Source organism: Vicia villosa, unplaced genomic scaffold (assembly GCF_029867415.1).
Source record: "Vicia villosa cultivar HV-30 ecotype Madison, WI unplaced genomic scaffold, Vvil1.0 ctg.000556F_1_1, whole genome shotgun sequence".
In the NCBI taxonomy this organism is placed as follows: Eukaryota; Viridiplantae; Streptophyta; class Magnoliopsida; order Fabales; family Fabaceae; genus Vicia; species Vicia villosa.
The window spans coordinates 667076-688576 of NW_026705252.1; the positions used below are offsets into that span (position 1 = coordinate 667076).

At 35.0% G+C, this 21501-nt stretch overlaps 1 protein-coding gene across 1 annotated transcript; it reads right to left on the reverse strand.

Moving 5' to 3' along the window:
• Positions 1–7729: 7729 nt before the first annotated feature.
• LOC131629315 (uncharacterized) lies at positions 7730–20326 on the reverse strand. The gene is made up of 7 exons (XM_058900105.1): positions 19938–20326; positions 18940–19856; positions 17650–18852; positions 17213–17416; positions 16690–17064; positions 8388–8870; positions 7730–8307 (listed from the first exon to the last, which is right to left on the reverse strand). The coding sequence occupies exons 1-7, from the start codon at positions 20324–20326 to the stop codon at positions 7730–7732; spliced, it is 4149 nt and encodes a 1382-aa protein (XP_058756088.1).
• Positions 20327–21501: the final 1175 nt, after the last annotated feature.

A 21501-nucleotide genomic window follows, 5' to 3' on the forward strand; every position in this document is an offset into this window, starting at 1 on the left:
TTGGCTCTTTGAATTATTGGATTAGCGCGACATCGACGAATCTGCAGACGTGGAAAATAATAGCGTTCTCTCCAAGGACATGGAACCGCGGTGTCGACGAATCCGTCATCCAAGAAATCCCACTGTTCCAGTTCACAAAAGGGGAAGGCAGCGATGATTATCAAAGTGTCAAAGGTTGTGCGGATTTGTAAGCTACTTCCATTGTAAAAGCCATAACATTTTTGAAGTTTTAAATATGCGTAAAATGTCGACTCCTCTTTGAGAAAAGACAAATATGATTAAGTATTATTTAAGCGGATCTGACTGTTGCGGTGGAGCTTTTGAGACAAATCGGTGGCCACTGTGGTGCGATAACAAAATCCGTTGTAAGGAGACTTCATGTAATATAGTTCTTGTGGAAGAGTTAATGGTTTATTAACAAGAGATTATATATGTTCTGTGAACTTACATATTGCTGATGTCGTTAATATGGTCTAAGTGTTTGTCTGCAGGTTTGTTTTCCTTGGTCTTTCGTCCATGGTTTATTTTATGAAAATATAATTATAGGTCTGAACCAGATCCATAGTTGCTCTTAGTTAAATATGTCCATGGTTTATTAAGGTTAATTCTACTTGTGGATTTGTAAATGTCATTTAGTAAATTAGAGTGTTTGACAATTGAAACACACGAGCCTTAGTTGATACTACTTGACATATTTTGCTATGGCTGCAGCTGTGATGAATTCAAGATCTTCAGCCTTTGCGACATGAAGCCAAAGTTTTATGAATCGCGGTGTGGCAAGAAACCATATCAATGCTTCCGATATCTGTTGTATGATGAACTATGGAGTTTAGGATAAGCGTTTAAGGTTTGTTTTTTAATTTACTGATGTCTGAATTATCATACCAAATTCTTGAAATGGTTGATATGAGGCTGAAACATTATTCTCAAATTATCAGGTTCGGATTCATGTTTTTGATCTTTTACTCTGTATCAGCCTCATGGATTAACTCTGTATCAGCCTCAAATTATCAGCTGTCAAAATATCGATAGTTCTCATGATGTAACCCGCATTTGTCATCTAGGGGTTTTAAGTATAATTCAATATTAATCCATCTAATGCTTTTGTCATGTAGGTTTCTATCCCAGTTTCAAACACAATGCAATATGGTATGAGCAATGAAAGTCCAATAAGGTAGTACACTTTTGTGTCGCTTATCCATACCGTATGTACTGGGTAACTACGGTCTTTATAAACTGTGGCATTGCCTATATTGATAAAAATTTGATTAACATCTCTATATTTCTAAATTCTGTTTACATTCTAGTGTTGTGGTTTATAAATCCTAACAATCTGTATTTAACATTTCTTATAACCACAATTCAAGACAAACATTCATGCATTATATTAAATAGTGTACTGTCACCATTACTGCAGAGTTATATAAAATGGTGCATGGTGAAATTAGAGGAGTTGCTACTGGTTTAGAAATGATGCTGTTTTGATTTCTTGAAATTTGAAAAATGTGATATGGAATTGGTTTATGATGGTCTTATGGAGAAGACTGAAGAGATTGATGGAGGTTTTTTTTAAGATGAGAATTGATGCTGGTACTGGATTTGTTGTGTGCCTTTTTTTTTATTCTGTGTGATCATGTTTTTATATTGGGAAGAATTCAAGCATATCTGTTTCTGTGTAATTCAAAAATAGGGAAACATTGGATCTAATTTGGTGTTAAATTTGGTGTTAATTTAGGATAGAATTGAATTGTGAAGATTTGAGAGATTATTATGAGTTTTTTCTTTCTCTTTTGGATAATAACTGTGCTACTGATTTAGGAAGGACTTGAATGCCTCAATCTTCTCACATGAATACGATCCTTATTTAGGAAGGACTTGAATGCCTCAATCTTCTCACATGAATATTATAAAAAAGTTAAAAAAAAAAATTAATTCTTGGGTTTAAGAGTAATGTTGCAGTTCATTAAACCAGTTCAAGTATAAGAATTTTCAACTATAAACCATATTTGTAATAAGATTTATTACTATGCATCTTACTGTAGCCTCTTAGGACAATTTAAATTTGAATTTAAAGAAGATTTGAATTTTCTTAAATAAAAAATATTATTTAAATGTTGATTTTCTCTTGACCAATTGTTTTTGTGACTATCAAATATACCAATAGACATAATAATATCATGTTTTTGTTTGGTTTCTTTTGTTATTTTAGATATGGATGAATATCATATTTATTTTAGGGTTATATTTTATTTATTTTATTATTATTTGCTATTTATTTATTTATTTATTTATTTATTAGACTTTATGAGTAAAATAAATATTTCAAATACTTTATCAGATATTATCATTCATCAAACTAATTATATTTTTAATCTATCAATAAATAAAATAATTGTAATAAATTTATTGAACATATTTTTTTTCCATTTCTTTGTAATATATAAGGTTCTGTTTGGCAAACCCTTTTTATATACGAGAATAAATTTACTATTAATTCAAAAAATTTAAATTTATATACGAGAATAAATTTACTATTGATTCCAATAATTTTATAAAGAATGTCAAAACAAAAATAATATTTACATACGAAAAATAAATACAGGAAAACATATATTTATATACAGAAAAATAATAATTATTGTTCAAATAAAAATGTCTCAAGGTGGCCGACAAAAACCTAAATATTAGTGGTTTATAAAAAAACTCCTATATTATATTGGAACACATTTAATATTTTAAATTTTAACTTATATATTAATCTTAGACTTCTTTTTTATCCTTTTTTTATAATTTATTTTAATTTTTTTATTATTTTTGAATTCCATATTCTAACTGGTAACATAAAATCGGTCCACACCAGAACCCGTGCGGAGGCACGGGTTTCACACTAGTTAACTAGTAACAAACCCGTGCGTCGCACGGGTTCTAGTACGGGACGCGCATTTGTTTCAGATGTATATTTTTTAATAAAAAAATGTCTGATGAAGCTAAAATATGAATACAATATTGTTTAAAAATGAAACGACTGAAAACGAAAAACCATAAAAAGTTTGTATCTTTTACCTTTTATAGATCTAAACTAGTGCGACACCCGTGCATGCGCACGGGTACGTGTTGGTGTCGTGTCATTTGGGTCAACTAATAGTTATTTGTCTACCTAAAATTTTTGTAAATATTTTTGAGGTTTTGATAAATATTTATTTGAATATATTTGGATTATGCCTACCTCTTAAGCTTTCATTTTTTTTGAATTGTATTTAATCCTGGTAATAACAATTTATTGTGTAAAATATTAATTTGTGTACCAAAAATGTAAATATGTTGTATTTATACTATTTAATAAAATGGAATGCATAAGGTACTACAAGATGAAGGGTCCATGCATCACAAATATATCACGTGTGTTAAAATTGTTAAAAAATATATTTAATGAATCCCAACAGTTATAGAAAGTTTTTGGAAACATAATAGGATACAAAGAGTCAGTAGTGGTACACTGCATTTTGTCTCTTTTGTTTACAGAGTTTAGAAGTACTTCCGAAATAGAAGCTTCCTAGGTTGTTGGTGATTTTCGACCCGTTTTGCTTACTACTTCGCTGAGCACAACAATGGCTAGGTCTGATGGCAAAGTTGAAGATGAAAGGTACTTCTATCGTGTTTTTTTCCATTTCTAACAGTGACACTTCGTCTTTCTTCTTGCATGTGTGTTTTGGTTCTCGATTTTGTTATTCCCGTTAGTTTTAGAAGGTCTGTAATATTTCATCGGTATTAGAATATGGTAGTTGTTCATGCATTGTTATTTATGGTACTCATTTGTGTGCTGGGTGTTGTGTTTTATAATAGGTATTCGAATCTGGTAGTTGTTCATGCATTGTTTTTGTTTGGTACCCATTTGTGTGGTTTTGTTGTTTTTGTAGATTAACCGATGGCGGGCAGGGAAGTGGTGAGACTATTGCTGGAGAGGGTTTGAAGGGCAAATTGAGGAAGGCTAAATTTGTGTAGGTATTCCGTTTTAGGACATTTATTTTGTTTATTTGAAAGACCGCCATTAATGTTTTTGATGATACTCCATATATGTTAGCTCAGATGAGGAGTATGAAGGTCTGTTTGAAAGATATAGTGTAAATCAGATGAAAGTTGTCAAATTATTGAAGGATCCTTGTGTCGATGACCGTAGCTCTGATTCGGGGAGTGATGAGTTAGGGGATGAAGGATATGATTTTTGCCACAGTTGGAAGGTTGAGGTTAAAGACGGACAGAGCATGCAGACTAATGTGCAGGTAATACTTTAGTATTGTGAGTTTTTATGTGTTATGATATAATCGATACGGTCAATGATTTTACTATTCTATGTGTTAGTTGCAGTTTTTTCCTGCGTGTGTTTCAAAACACTATCTGCTGTGGAATCAAAGAGGCATTGAGCTTATAGATGAAGATACTCGGAGGAGTTATTATGTGGAGATTGGCTGGCCAATGAGAAACGAAAAGCCGTTTAAGAGGGAAAAATTTATGGCTGGAGGATGGCACGAGTATGTGAAGAATAGGGATGTCCGAACTGGAGATACCTTGTGGTTCACCATAGAGAATCCTCCGAGACGGCTATATGTTACGTTGGTCAAGGGGTAGGGTGTTTTCGATTTGGACTTGTAATATTGATTGTGTTTAGTTTTTTGGTAATATGTATTGCCTGAACAGTATGGGTGGTTTTATTGTTGTTAATTTTTGGTGGGATACAGGGGAAGTTTCTGGTTTTTTTGATCTTCCCGTGAACAATCATATAACAATTGTGAATTAAGTTTTTTTATGTATTAAATCATAAGATAGGTGTGTTATCCTTATGGTAGTGTTTTTGTTTTGAATGAATTATATTATTTGCTGAAGTTCCGATAGATTAGTGTTCTTGATTAATATAAAAAGAAGTTCTAATAATACTATTACATTTATCCGTTATATTTTTATTGACCTAATAGCGGAAAGATAATTTGTTCGTTTTGGACTTATTTTTTTGTTGTAAAGATTTTTATATTGTTGTAGTTATTTATTGGGTGTGTTTATTAGTTTTAACATAATGTTTAACGTTTGGAATTAAGTTTCTATTGAAAAGAATTATGACATTAAGTATTTCGGTGGCTGTAATAGAGGAATGGTCAGGTGTGAGTAGTAATGGGCTTTTAGTGTCATTAGTGATGAATAGAGTAATATATTACTGCACATGACGTAGGAAATGTTGTGTTTGTTTCTATACGTTACGTTGTTTCAGTTTTTAATATAAGGTTTATGCCCTCAAAGGTTTTACGCCTAGTTTTTCAGAAGTTTGGTTGAGGAATGAGTGAAATGGGTGAGAACAGTTCAATGATTTCTGGTGGAAGGTGATTTCCTGCGTGTAAATTTAATTTGTAATGTAGACGGGATAATCAGCTAATGTTGATACACGTTCTGTTATTTCTATTTGCATGTTCAATCGTTGATTCACGTTTTATTCGAAATTATATACTGATTCTGAATAGTCTTTGTTCAGCAGGAATGCAGGGAAGATGGAATTTGATGAAACATGGGATATGCTCAAAAATGAAGTTCCCATAAAGAGGGTGTTGGAGGAGAGGCGGATTCAGAAAGAATGGAAAAGAAGTTGGGAAATGCTGAACATTGGGAGTGAGGTTAATGTGACGGCTGGCAGTGGTCCTAGAAGAAGTGCTCGTTTATGGAGCCAAATAACTGGGAAAGAGGTTGTCGTTGAAAGATCGACTGATGGGAAACATGATGACAGTTTGGCGAGTGGAGATGTGGCTAACAGGAGGTCTTCTCCTGTTACGATTGCAAAAGAAAAGAGGAGAAGGAGGGTGGAATCCATTGATACGAACGAAGAGGATGGATACAAATACTATTCCTGGTGTAAGGTTATTGATTCTGTCAAAGTAGCTTCTGAAAATGTGCTTGTAAGTATATTAAGTTAGTTATGTTTGGGTTAAGTTTTTTCAAATACTCTTGTTTTTGAATTTCCTCTACTTCTATTTAAGTTGTATGGTTTAAGATGATATATTATATGCTATTGTTGCAGCAATTTCCTCAAGAAGTCGTCCTCAACTGCTTGGATAAGCGTTATACGCGCGTCTTGTTTCGTGATTCTGACTTCAAAAGGGTATTCAAGTGTGAGCTTCATTATTCCAAGAGGGAGTATTGCGTTGAGAGATATCTTTGGAAGGGTTGGTGCGATTTTGTGAAGGAAGGAGGCATTCAAGATGGTGACCGGCTGAGATTTGTAATATGCGACAAACCTTGTTCATCAGTGCAACCTGGGACACAAATGGTAGCTGTGGCAGTGGTCAACCGATCCCGTTGTGGATAATGCAGTTGAAATATGAGTGTGTTATGTAATGATAGGTTTAGTAATGATGGTGTGACAATAGTTATGTATTAGTGGTGGGGCTGTGTTTGTTTTATGTTGTTTGAAGCCTGATGTAATTTTAAGACATATCTTTATGTTTCATGTCAGTTGTTGGATAAGTCCTATAACATGTTATATGTAATATTAAGTTTATTGTGTGTTTATTATATTAATAGATGTGTTTTATAAGTTATTTTTTAATGAATGTTTATAACCGAAATTAAATGTGAATGTTACAAATTGATACCATATATGTTTGTTGTTCTATAAAATACCAAAAACCGATTTGAAACAGGTATAGTTTGCAGTGTTTTGAGTATCATACAAACACAAGTTGTGTCTTTGGTTTCTACTAAATGGATAAAACAAGAACTCTCATTCATTCCAGACAAATTGACTGTTTTTTAATTGCAAAAGTATGTTCACAGGTATGTACAGCAGTTTCTTGGGTAATTAAGCATTGGTATTATGTTGTTTATTATGTTAAAATTATCTCCACTCATAAATTAAGTATTGTAAATTTCAAGATGTATCCTGAAATTGATCCAGAATTCACACTGAATTACAATGACGAATTAAACAAAGTTTGGACAGTGCTCAACAACCAAGGTGTCCACCATAAGTTGATCTTTAATAAAGTTGGCGATCATCCGATGATAATAAGTGGTTGGTGCTTGTTAGAAGCATATTATGCTTTTCCTGCGGGCGTTATTGTTGAATTTGGTTATTATGGGGACAATAATTTTGGAATAAACTGGTTTAAAGAAGTGGGAGATTGGGTGGATTTACCGTACTTTCACAGCCGATACACATTTGATGACAACATTCATTCGTTTGTTGTTACAGTTTCTCAGTCTTCATTAAATGAGGGAAAATTAGTTTAGTAACTTATTCTAATACTTTTCATGTTTTTGGGTTAAGGTTTAATGAAGTAATTGTGTGATTTAACAGTTTGTGTTTGTATTGCAGAAGTTGGGGTTAAATACTGCAAGAATCTTGGGAAGTTGTGGGTATGAAGCCCTTGTTTTGTGCGGGGACAGCGGTATGTCCACAACAATGAAACTGTCAAACATTCATGATCCTTACAATATTGAGTTAGGTCCTGGGTGGGATATGTTTTGTAGATGTCATAAAATCGATGCCGGTGAATGTATTGTATTTAGAGTTGATGTCCGATGTCGTTGTGCAATATGTTACGTTTATAGGTTTCCCGGATAGTATATTGTAGTAACTGGCAGCTATCACTATAATTGCTTTTGACGTTTTTTAGTGTCGATCTGTCAGTAAACCTTAAAAGGGATTTAAATTTAAGAATCAGTATAATAAAAGCAACAAATACAGGAATTATATATTGTCGAAGATCTCCTTGTAAACTACATTTGTAGTTGTTGTTTTAACTTTTGCATGTTGATCATGTATTAATATCTTGATTCCTTGTTTTGTGGTCACTCTTGATAGTGCAACATATATTTGTCCATGTGTAAAAACATCCCTTGGTAGGTATAGACCAACAGTATCCAAAGACTGTCCTTGGGATTTGTTAATTGTCATGGCATATGACACTATAATGGGGAACTGTCTTCTGTTGAGCTTGAAAGGCCATGGTGATTGGGAAGGTGACATATCCATTCGTGGGATGTAAACCTGATTGCCACAGTTCTTTCCAGCTATTATCGAAGCTTCAATAACATGTGTCCCCAATTTTGTTACTATCAACCTTGTTCCATTACATAGTCCTTCTGACTGATCAATATTCCTCATGAGCATAATTGGTGTTCCAACCTTTAACTTTAAATGATGGGTAGGCAAACCAGATGTACGGAGGGAACTGAGAAATTCTGGAGTTAGGATATTTACCACTGTGTCGTCATTGATTTCGGACTTATCAACAGTATTTGAGCTGTAGTAATCCCGCATGTCTCCTGTATGAAGAATATAATGAGTTAAGTGAAATTAATATGAAAAGTTGTTTTTCGTAAAGGGTAGTGAGAGAGATGTAGACCTGGGATTAAGTCAAGGATATGATTGTTTATTTGTTCCACAATTTCTAATGTTGAAGCCAGAATTGCTCGACCCTTAAGGTATTGGATTGAATGAAAATTGTGAATAAAGTCAGGATATGTAGCATCAACAATGGCGACGATCGGGTCTTCGAACTGTGTTATCAACAGGTCAGGTGGAATTTCAAAATCTGTCACACCGTCATTGGGCTCAGATACTTTTCCTTCGCCAATTCTTAACAACCATTCAGAAAACTGTTGCATTTCATTTTTATCATCTTCAGTCAGACCGGATTGCAGGCGCATGTTTTTGGTTAATGTTAACACTTGAACAGAATTCCATATGTAAGACGCATTTATGGCAGAATGTACAATATCCGAACGGCTTTCTCGAGGGACAACAGGTAAAATCTGCCTGAAATCACCTCCAAAAACAACAACTTTTCCACCAAACATCTCCTTTGAGTTACTGTATTTAGACATTATGTAACGCCCCGAATTTAATTAATTATTTAATTAAATTGATCGAGGATTTATTCGTTGGAATTAGTCGAGGTTGGAGTTTATCGGTATTATTCTAAAGGCGTATTGGATTAATATGTTAATTTGAGCAGTTAAGTTTATGGTCAGATTAATTAGTCAGAGAAGTACAATTACGAGTTGGTATTAATTAAGTTAAGGAGCAATTGTAGTTGTGGAATATTATTGGAAATAATATTCGGTTATGTTGGGGGGTTAATTATTTATGTGTGTTATTTGGCTTAATTGAGTAATTAAAGAGATATTATGAATTGGGCCTAAGTGAAACAAATATGACATAAGAGATTGGATTGTGGGCTAAGCCCAATTAAGAAAAGGAAGATAGTAAGAGTTAGGATTTTAGAGATTAAACCTCATAACTCATTTTGTGAAAGAAGAAGAGAAAGAAGAGAAAGAAGTAGAGAAATAAGAGAAAGAAGAGAAAGAAGGGAAGGAAGAGGGAAAGCTATGGCATGAAGAGGAAGAACTCCATTGATGAAGATGAAGCTTTTGATAAGGTAAGGGTGGGGTTCTTACTCTCTAAGGGTTGGCATGATGATGTATATGGTGGGTTAGATTGTATGTTATTCTCCATGGAAGTTGTGTGTAGAGATGTTAGGGTTTATGAACAAATGTGTAAATTCATGATTTGAAATGTGTTTTAATTGATGTTTGATGATTGTTATGATGTTAGAAGATCCATAATATGTGTTGTATTTGTGTTTATAACATGTATTCCATTGTTGTTCATGATGGTTGGTGTTTTCAGCTTGATTGGGTTGAGTTTGGGGGTTTTTGGATGGGTTTCGTATGCTGTTTTCTGTGTTTGGGGTTTTCTGAAAATCGCCAGTTCGCGCCGCGAACCTCTGTTCGCGCCACGAACTGTCTGACAGAAAGTTAGGAATTTTTGAATTCGCTCAGTTCGCGCCGCGAACTTTGTTGGCGCCGCGAACCCTGTTTTGCAGAACTTTTTCTAAACTTTGAAATGATGTAACTTTTGATCCGTAACTCCGTTTTAGGCGCCGTTCGAAGCGTTGGAAAGCTAACGCAATGAACTATATCATGATGCAATAAAATGATTCATAGGACCTATTCTCCTATTATGTTTATTAGGATTAAGTGATGAACTATGTTGTGTTAACATGTGAAGTATGTTCTTTGCTATGAATCAATGTAACCATGTTGCGGTATAACTTGATGTATATTTTCCTTACGACGATACAATGTTATTGAAGTGATAATATGTGACTTCCTTATAATGAGATAATGAGATATGTGATGATATGCATAATTGATAAAGATGTTGTATGCTATATGTGATTAATTGTGCGTATTTGATATGTATGAGTCGACGACGATGCCATGTGATGAATTAAGAATATATATGTCATTATTAGGAAGTTGAATATAATGTGTTATGATGATTACTTGAATTAAGGAATATGAAGAATTTGTTGATGTTGTTGGTAATGTGATGAATTGTTGATGTTTGTCGTTAACATGATGAATTGTTGTTGTTGTAACATGATGAATTGTTGTTGTTGTTGTTGTAACATGTTGATGTTTGTTGTTGTTGTGCAATATGTTGAATTGTTATTGTTTCTATAACATGATGAATTTTTCGTTGTTGTTGTAGACCCTATGGTCACTATTGATAAGTTGTAAAATGTTGATAGTTGTATTGTGATGTATTGTGAGGTGAATTATTGTTGTATGATGATGCAGCATAGTGACGTGATTGTGAAGTGATGCATTCTTATGAATGATGATGATTTTGTTGTTGTTGAAGTTCGACATTATATTGATAATGTTCGATGGTGATTTAGACGATGTTGTGACGTATTGTTTATGTGGTTTGTATGGATGTTGCATTTATTGAGTCACATCCATTGCATAAAGAGACGGTGGCCTTGTTGGCAAATAGCGACGGTGTGCCCAATGGCAAATTTTGAGACGGTGGGAGTTTTACTCCGAATGGTACCACATGCATTTGCATAAGTCGAGTCACATGTGAATTGCATTTGAGTCTTATTTGATTATGTTTGTGGTGACGTGATGACTTGATGATGAGATGTTTGTGGTGATGTGTTGGAATCTTACTTGTGAATTGCATATATTGTCATGGTTGATTGTTGACATTGTTGTCATTTCATAAGTTGATTATGTTATTTGAATTGTTGAGTCGATGATCTGTTGTTGTGACATGATGATAGTATGACTGTGAATTTGAATATGTTGTCTTAACTGATTAATGATATTGTTGCCATTTTGAAAGTTGTATTATATTGATAAGTTGTTTTGCGGTGAAACTTGTTGTAGATGTTATGTGATGCGAAGTGGTGAAATTATGTATGATCTATATCTCCTATATTATTTATCATGCATTCCTTTATATTGTAAGATATCTCACCCCTTTGCTGATATTTCCCCTACCATGGGAAATGGGAAGGTATTCAAGATTAGTCGTGGATGTTCGAGGTTATTGATGTGAAGTCTTGATGTTGCTTTATGGCAAGTCGAGTCGGTGTCCATTGCTCTGATACGTAGCACTCGGGGGGATTAGTCGATTATTACTTGGTTGTTGTATTCTATGATGACATTTGTGATAAGTTGAATATAAAGATGTTTATAATTTGAAATTGGAAGATGTGGATAAAGTCTTGTTTTCCGAATGCTATGTATCTGTGTTGATTGCAATATGAGTATGTTTGTTGGTTTAAGTCGAATTAGGACATCCCATCTTTGATGAATATTTTTAAATGCACTCTGATTTTCGCTTATAATTGCGGGGTAGATATGGGGGGTTACAATAGTGGTATCAGAGCAGGTCGACCTGTCCGGCCAATGTTGTCTAATGTTGTTTATTCCTGTGTACGCGATGAGTGTGTGAAACACTATCGGTACTTGTTGTTCTTCTAATTGTTGTCTGCAGAAGTTGGTTTGAACCTAAGTGGGGGAGAAGCTATGCTTCTCAAATGTGTTCAGTTGTAAGGTGTTAGTATATTGCTGCTGAGGGCGACAGTGCAAGTGTTGTTGGAGTTTGTTGTTTCCCGAATCGAAGGTGACTTGGATTTATGATTTTGGTTGCTAGTAAGTTGGAATCTCATGAAGAAGAGGGTGAGAAGGAATTGTTAATGTTTACTACCCGAAGGATGAGGGCTCTGTAGAGATTGGTGATATGAAAGTGTGGTTCAAGTTACGATTGTTTATGAAGGTAACTGTTAAGTAACAAGAATAAGTTCTAGAAGATGGAATTTAGAAGTTGTGATGTTTCGGCAATACTGATGGACTGTGAAGTCGTTGGTTGAGTAGCCTCGTGTAAGATGCCGATGTTGGATCAGTAATTAAGTGAAGTATTGCGGTAGACCTTGCGGTAGGATTATTGTAAGTGATTGAGATAGTGGTAGGAGCTATTGAAGTTGTTGAAACCTTCTGAAGGGCGAGTTAGAGCTGGAAGTGCGCAGAGATGAGTATGATTTCAATAATGAGAAGTGCGGATAATGGTGTACATGAATTTTTGTTCTGATGTATCGTCAGATGTGTTTAAGAAAGTAGCTGCAAGGCGTCAATGTTAGCTTTTTCGGATGATTTTGAAAGATTAATGAATTATGGAATCATATTGCTTCTAGTGATATGAGTACAAGTTGGAAAAGAACATTATTAATGTTGGTAGTGATGGTTTATACTCCATTATGATTGTCGGCTATCTATTGACAAATTGAGGACTTGATCACCCTTAATCACTTGTTGATAGTAGACGAAATCGTGATTGGATGGCATAGACGTGTCTTGCTAGCTTGATAGTGCATAAATGGATGAATGTTACGTCGTGAAGATAGTTGTTCTCTAGTTGGTGGGAATTAACAGAAAAGTATCCATGAATAGTTGAGAAGTAGTGAACAAATCGGAGAAGCTGGTTTATAGGTGGGATAACGTTGCAAAGTGAAGGATTGAGAATGTCGAGTGAACAACGATTTTGTGATGGATGTTTAAGGAAGTTTGAACTAGATTAAGACTTGTGAACCATATGATTGACGGAAAGATATAATGTGGACAGTGACTTAAGATGGATTATCAGTGTTGCGCAGCGGATGTGTAAGGTGGCGCAGTTGCTATGCGTGTGTGTTTGTTAGAGGTGAAGAACTAGGTATCGGAAGCCTAGGGGAATGATATGTTTGTATCCGCATGTATGATTTGGTGGGCTGTTAAGATGAGAACGAGGTATCAGAAATATGGTATTTTTACCGAGTTTATAAGGACAATACTAGAGTTGTTAGTTGATGGTGGAGTTGGGTGTATTCGTCGAGTAATCTTGTTAAGTTGATGTTATAGTCAGTTGGTTTCCGTTGTCGTGATATTGTTATTGGACTCTGTAAGTAAGAAATGATATTCTGTACTATGACTGAGTTGATTATGCTGGCTATGTCGATGTAACTTATAGGAGTGATATGACGAGACGGAGATAGAACTGTTAGTGTTGGTTAAAGATTGACATGTATAATTAAGGGAATGAAAGTATGTGTGTGTTCTGGTGTTGAGAATGTTGTTAATACGATGATAGTATGGAGTTGAACACCCGAGTATATGAGGATTATGATTGTTACTACCTTAAGGATCGATAGTCAAGGCGTTGTTGAACAGTGATGACTCTGTTGCTAAGTTAATGAAGTGAGATTGTACCTCCAAGTATAAGCGTGTTAAAGTTGTTGTTACCATAAGTATTGATAAGCCTGGAGGTTCCTGAGGTGGTTAGTAAGTTGTTAACGAGTATGTCGTAGAGATGTCGAATAATTGACGTTGGATTTAAGTCAGATTAAGTTGTTTTGGTAGTGGAAGTATTGACAAGCGCAATTGAGGATCAGAGAGATAGAAGCGAAGTTAAGGATGATTATGTCGGATAGATTTTCGAGGACGAAAATATTCTAAGTGGGGGAGAGTTGTAACGCCCCGAATTTAATTAATTATTTAATTAAATTGATCGAGGATTTATTCGTTGGAATTAGTCGAGGTTGGAGTTTATCGGTATTATTCTAAAGGCGTATTGGATTAATATGTTGATTTGAGCAGTTAAGTTTATGGTCAGATTAATTAGTCAGAGAAGTACAATTACGAGTTGGTATTAATTAAGTTAAGGAGCAATTGTAGTTGTGGAATATTATTGGAAATAATATTCGGTTATGTTGTGGGGTTAATTATTTATGTGTGTTATTTAGCTTAATTGAGTAATTAAAGAGATATTATGAATTAGGCCTAAGTGAAACAAATATGACATAAGAGATTGGATTGTGGGCTAAGCCCAATTAAGAAAAGGAAGATAGTAAGAGTTAGGGTTTTAGAGATTAAACCTCATAACTCATTTTGTGAAAGAAGAAGAGAAAGAAGAGAAAGAAGAAGAGAAATAAGAGAAAGAAGAGAAAGAGGGAAGGAAGAGGGAAAGCTATGGCATGAAGAGGAAGAACTCCATTGATGAAGATGAAGCTTTTGATAAGGTAAGGGTGGGGTTCTTACTCTCTAAGGGTTGGCATGATGATGTATATGGTGGGTTAGATTGTATGTTATTCTCCATGGAAGTTGTGTGTAGAGATGTTAGGGTTTATGAACAAATGTGTAAATTCATGATTTGAAATGTGTTTTAATTGATGTTTGATGATTGTTATGATGTTAGAAGATCCATAATATGTGTTGTATTTGTGTTTATAACATGTATTCCATTGTTGTTCATGATGGTTGGTGTTTTCAGCTTGATTGGGTTGAGTTTGGGGGTTTTTGGATGGGTTTCGTAGGCTGTTTTCTGTGTTTGGGGTTTTCTGAAAATCGCCAGTTCGCGCCGCGAACCTCTGTTCGCGCCGCGAACTGTCTGACAGAAAGTTAGGAATTTTTGAATTCGCTCAGTTCGCGCCGCGAACTTTGTTGGCGCCGCGAACCCTGTTTTGCAGAACTTTTTCTAAACTTTGAAATGATGTAACTTTTGATCCGTAACTCCGTTTTAGGCGCCGTTCGAAGCGTTGGAAAGCTAACGCAATGAAATATATCATGATGCAATAAAATGATTCATAGGACCTATTCTCCTATTATGTTTATTAGGATTAAGTGATGAACTATGTTGTGTTAACATGTGAAGTATGTTCTTTGCTATGAATCAATGTAACCATGTTGCGGTATAACTTGATGTATATTTTTCTTACGACGATACAATGTTATTGAAGTGATAATATGTGACTTCCTTATAATGAGATAATGAGATATGTGATGATATGCATAATTGATAAAGATGTTGTATGCTATATGTGATTAATTGTGCGTATTTGATATGTATGAGTCGACGACGATGCCATGTGATGAATTAAGAATATATATGTCTTTATTAGGAAGTTGAATATAATGTGTTATGATGATTACTTGAATTAAGGAATATGAAGAATTTGTTGATGTTGTTGGTAATGTGATGAATTGTTGATGTTTGTCGTTAACATGATGAATTGTTGTTGTTGTAACATGATGAATTATTGCTGTTGTTGTTGTAACATGTTGATGTTTGTTGTTGTTGTGCAATATGTTGAATTGTTATTGTTTCTATAACATGATGAATTTTTCGTTGTTGTTGTAGACCCTATGGTCACTATTGATAAGTTGTATAATGTTGATAGTTGTATTGTGATGTATTGTGAGGTGAATTATTGTTGTATGACGATGCAACATAGTGACGTGATTGTGAAGTGATGCATTCTTATGAATGATGATGATTTTGTTGTTGTTGAAGTTCGACATTATATTGATAATGTTCGATGGTGATTTAGACGATGTTGTGACGTATTGTTTATGTGGTTTGTATGGATGTTGCATTTATTGAGTCACATCCATTGCATAAAGAGACGGTGGCCTTGTTGGCAAATAGCGACGGTGTGCCCAATGGCAAATTTTGAGACGGTGGGAGTTTTACTCCGAATGGTACCACATGCATTTGCATAAGTCGAGTCACATGTGAATTGCATTTGAGTCTTATTTGATTATGTTTGTGGTGACGTGATGACTTGATGATGAGATGTTTGTGGTGATGTGTTAGAATCTTACTTGTGAATTGCATATATTGTCATGGTTGATTGTTGACATTGTTGTCATTTCATAAGTTGATTATGTTATTTGAATTGTTGAGTCGATGATCTGTTGTTGTGACATGATGATAGTATGACTGTGAATTTGAATATGTTGTCTTAACTGATTAATGATATTGTTGCCATTTTGAAAGTTGTATTATATTGATAAGTTGTTTTGCGGTGAAACTTGTTGTAGATGTTATGTGATGCGAAGTGGTGAAATTATGTATGATTTATATCTCCTATATTATTTATCATGCATTCCTTTATATTGTAAGATATCTCACCCCTTTGCTGATATTTCCCCTACCATGGGAAATGGGCAGGTATTCAAGATTAGTCGTGGATGTTCGAGGTTATTGATGTGAAGTCTTGATGTTGCTTTATGGCAAGTCGAGTCGGTGTCCATTGCTCTGATACGTAGCACTCGGGGGGATTAGTCGATTATTACTTGGTTGTTGTATTCTATGATGACATTTGTGATAAGTTGAATATAAAGATGTTTATAATTTGAAATTGGAAGATGTGGATAAAGTCTTGTTTTCTGAATGCTATGTATCTGTGTTGATTGCAATATGAGTATGTTTGTTGGTTTAAGTCGAATTAGGACATCCCATCTTTAATGAATATTTTTAAATGCACTCTGATTTTCGCTTATAATTGCGGGGTAGATTTGGGGGGTTACACATTACATCTCTGAGCGTTCTATCTAGTGCTTCAAAAGTATGCTTGTGTGCCATTGGAGCCTCATCCCAAATAATTAGTTTAGTTTGTCTAAGAAGGTCTCCCACATCATCATTGTACTCAATTTTGCAAGTAGAATTATCGAGCGTTGGCACTGGTATCTTAAATTTTGAATGTGCAGTTCGACCTCCTGGCAACAATAATGACGCTATACCACTGGTTGCGACTGTCAGACATATATCATGCTTCGACCTTAATGCTGCCGCCAATGTTCTCCACATGTATGTCTTACCGGTTCCACCGTAACCATGTAGGAAGAAGACTGCACCATTCTGAGACTCAACTGCGCGCATAATTTTTTGATACATAGCTGTCTGTTCATCTGGGTCAAGGTTATCAGTAAGGTCTTTCACAAAATTGGTTTTCTTCAATAGCATAACTAACGATATAGTTATTATGAATCGCTAAATGATCAACCAAACATATAGTAGTATTATAAAATTTAGTTAATAATAATTTCAATGGTTTACCTGTAAGTCCACGAAAGAGATTTGTGAATTCTGTCTTTGTTTTGGCAATGTTATAATTGCGTTCGTCATATATCAGTCTATTACCTAAGTGTTGCAGAACATATCCATCTGGATAAGGGATTGGTTTGAAATCTTTTAGTGTCCTTTTATTTTCTTGAAGCAGCTTTTCTATTTCAATCAGGGTCAAATGTTGCAATTCGGCATCTGTGAGAACCAATTCTGTTTTTTAACATTATAAAGAAGAAAGTTAGGCATTGGCTAATAGAAGAGATCCATTTGGTTGTAATTATATATATATATATAGAGTGTTAGATAATATAACTGCAGCAATAATTTAGTGTGTATATATATATATATATATATATATATAGAGTGATAGATAATATAACAGCAGCAATAATTTAGTATATATTGTTTAAATTTAAACTCTTAAAAACCTGTATTTAAAGCCAATTGCCTTTGAGCATGTAGGACACCATCAGATAACAGCTGCCATGATTCCTTCCAAACGTGTGCTGGGCGATTAACAGCACCTGACAATAGCATCACCACAAATAGTTTTCGGACAAAATGTCCAGAGCCCCATTCACTGACCTCTTTGAGTGCACCAATATATTCTTTGTCATCTTCCAGAAATCCCATGGCGAAGCATGCATCTCTAAATGTTTCATACTGGGTATTACCGACCTTGCGAATTTCTTCATAACTTTTTGGTCCCTTGACTACCTTCAACATCATCCGCAGGTAAAAAAGTTCACCTGTTGTTGGTGGAACCCATATCAATCTCCCAATGGTGAATCCCTTTTTGAGGGGCCTCCACTCCCTTTCTTTTTTGTGGTAAACAAACTTAGGTACAAATTGACCATAAGTGAGTGACTGTGCCTCAGTATACTTTGAGTTTGCAGATAGCCAACCAGTAAACATGGAATCAGTAACACTTGGATTCTCCAAAACATTTTCCATTCGATCGTGATCAGTGTAGTAAACAGCCTTTTCGCCTACCAAGTAATAAAACATACGTTCAACTGCCGGTCTTCTACCATGAATGTGAAAGGAGTAAATTCTCCAGCATGCTTCACATGGTGAGATATATCTACAATCTAAGTATTGTTTTATTTCGTCAACCGGTTCATTGTTGTTGGTTGACACTGAAGCTGTTATTCTGTCATAGCCTTTGCTAATGTATTTGAAAAGATATTTGATTGAAGTGCTCTGGTTACACCATTCCATGTTTATATGTGCGTTATATTTGAGGAGAAATCTTTTGTTATAAGGTACCACATGACAGTTGTCCAATGTGATACCATTTTTTTCAATAACGTGGGTTTTTGATCTTCTCCTATAGAGGGGATAACCTTCTGCATCAACAATAGTTTCCTCGTTAAACTTCTTTGGAAAGTATTTAGAGCATTTACCATTTTTCATACAGGTTAATGTCATGCGCGCCACTCCACATGGGCCGTGCATCATGTTAGATTTAACCAACGCATACAACCTCGGATGAACAGCAGGGTCTGGTATTTCAGCACAGATGATGTTGTCAATGTCAGATGGTGTGGGGTATTTGCTCTGAGGATGTAAAAAAATCAAAATATGTGCGTATGGCAATCCCCTCTTCTGAAATTCAATAGTGTACATAACTATAAATGTACCAGTTAGTTAATATGTAATTTCAATTTAGGAAGAAGATGTTAATTAATTAATAGAACATAAAAATGCATACTTACAGGCCAAAACTTTCCCTAGAACATGCTTTTTTGTTATATCTGCAATGAGTTCGTCAAATTTGATTTTGAAGACTTTAGTAATAATATCGGGTCGATCGTGTGGTTGTAACCCAGTTTCGGACAAGGCACGGATAATTTCTGGCCATGTTGGATTGCAAGTAAATGTAATGAATAGGTCCGGAAAACCCAATCTACTTGAAATTGCCATTCCGTCAAAATATAGTTGATCCATATATCTTTTTCCCCCAACAAAAGATGACGGTAAGACAACTCGCTTTCCCCGCTTTTGTTGTTGTCTGCCATCATCGTTATTGCATTCATCTGTCAACCTGTTATATTTTCCCACTCTTAATTTGGATTGATTATTTCGCAACCAGTTCAGCCTTTCAGATTCCATCATACAATAACCATCGACTAAGAACTGTTGAAACAGACGGCGTGAGTGTAGCAAAGTTTTTGCCTCCTCGCTACGGTCTTGTAACCTGTATGAAAGCCAGTCCTTGATGCTCTGACGATTTTGTCGGGTAACCTCAGTTTCATGGCGATATCTATGCAATATATTTTTCCTATAACCATCTTCACCATACGCAAATATGAGAGGGTATTGATATGCCAAATATGCTGGATGAAACTCATCAATACGTTGCAAACCACCGTTGCGTGCTTGAATAATAACGTCCCTATTACAAGCAGAATCAATGTCTCCCACAATTAGTGCAACAACTTCTGAAACCGTTGGTCTGTTATACACGCGTCCATCCTCAGGTCTATCACATATAACCCTCAGTTTTAAGTCTAAGAATGCATTATCGTCCAGGACATCCCTCGCCATTCTAAAAACTTTTGCATGAATATTGAACTCATCTAACATGATCTTCAAATTATGAACAGTGTTCTCGTCAATTTCAGTATTGTCTCTGCGCATTTTATGCGACGTTAAAAATAAATATAGGTAACGATCACGAAGACCTTAACTATTTGTGGAATATTAGAAATACCTGAAACACTTCATTCTATTAGTAACTTCATTATCTGTGTCATAAATATATATCTGAGCATATTGCGGACGGTCTCCATTTTCTGGTAGTAGAGTACCTATTCGATGGCAGGTTTGACCGTGCAGTCTCAAAGTTGGTGGTCCTCCTTTCTTTGAATATGTGGTGTCAAATTTCATTCCAGGAGAAGTAAACGAAAACATTGAGTTGTATGTTCGAATATTATTTCGATAATTTTTGCTCTCGGTAGATGTTTTGTTAAACAGCAGATGTCTCAACAGTGGGGGTGCCTCTTCAAGTAAAGGTACAACAATTTTACCACCGCGACAACAGCGATGGAATGTTGGAACATGTCCCTTTTTGGTTTTACTGGCACATTCTTGAAGCCACATGTGTGCATGACAATATGTACATTACCATATTTGATCCCCTATATCAGAATATTATGCAGATTTAGAAATTAGCATAGTGTCATTTGTGATCTAAATATTTGATATGCCGTTGAAATGTTTATTATTTGTAACATTACCTTGTAAATTTGAATCTGCTAACGGTGCTTGTTCCATATCATCTTCAGAGTCCGAAGTATTAGATGAGCTGCATTCATCCTCAGAGTTAGACAGTGGCACTTGGGAATATTGTGTTTCAGGTGGTATGACAGAAAACTTTCTATTCTCTAAGATAAGCCTTCTTTTCTTGCGAGCATCAATTGAATGAGCTCTATCTTCTACATTTGGAATAGAAACTAGGGAGACTATACTTGGGGATGGGACACTGGTGGGATGACCACATGATGATTTCTTATTTTGCAATATCAGCCTTCTTTTCTTCCTTGCATCACTTACATCAGTTTTATCTACCAAGTTTTGAGAATGATCTGATTCAGTGCATTGTGCATCTCTCTTCTCCTTCATTCTAAGTCTTCTACTTTGTCTAGCAATAGAAGAGTTAGTATGACTGGTTTGTTCATTAGTTTCTAGCATATTTCCTAAAGATAGCTACGATGCCATGGCCAGTAAGTAGTTCTAAGAAGAATATGAGTGGACTAATTATATAGATCAATTCCAATTACAATATTAAACTGTATGAATTCTACAATATAAAACTGTATGGATTCACATTACTCAAGTGATAACAGCTGTTATGAAACAAACAAATATATTTATTATCCAGATCAATTGAAGTTTTTTCTCCCTGCTTGCGGGGTGGTACATTCTTTCTTCATTGCAAGTTGGAATCTTCTATTGATCAAGAGTGCAAATTTTCGAGTTCATTCTGGTATTCAATCTCCTTCCACCTCAACGGTTCGAAACTTTCATTTCTCACTCGTCAGGTTCAAGAAGTTTGAATAGGGGCAGCTGTTGCACCCCAAAATTTGCCCTCTTTATTTGAGCTATAAGTTAATAATGACGTTTATTTCATCATTCAAAAATTGAAGAAAAATAATAAAGAGTTTTCATGGGTTTAAGAAGATACGGTGTGAAAAATGGTTTAAACAGTGGAAATACGAGAAAATTCGCAAGTCATATTTGGAAGGTGATATGAGCTAAGTTCCCGCGTGGCCTTG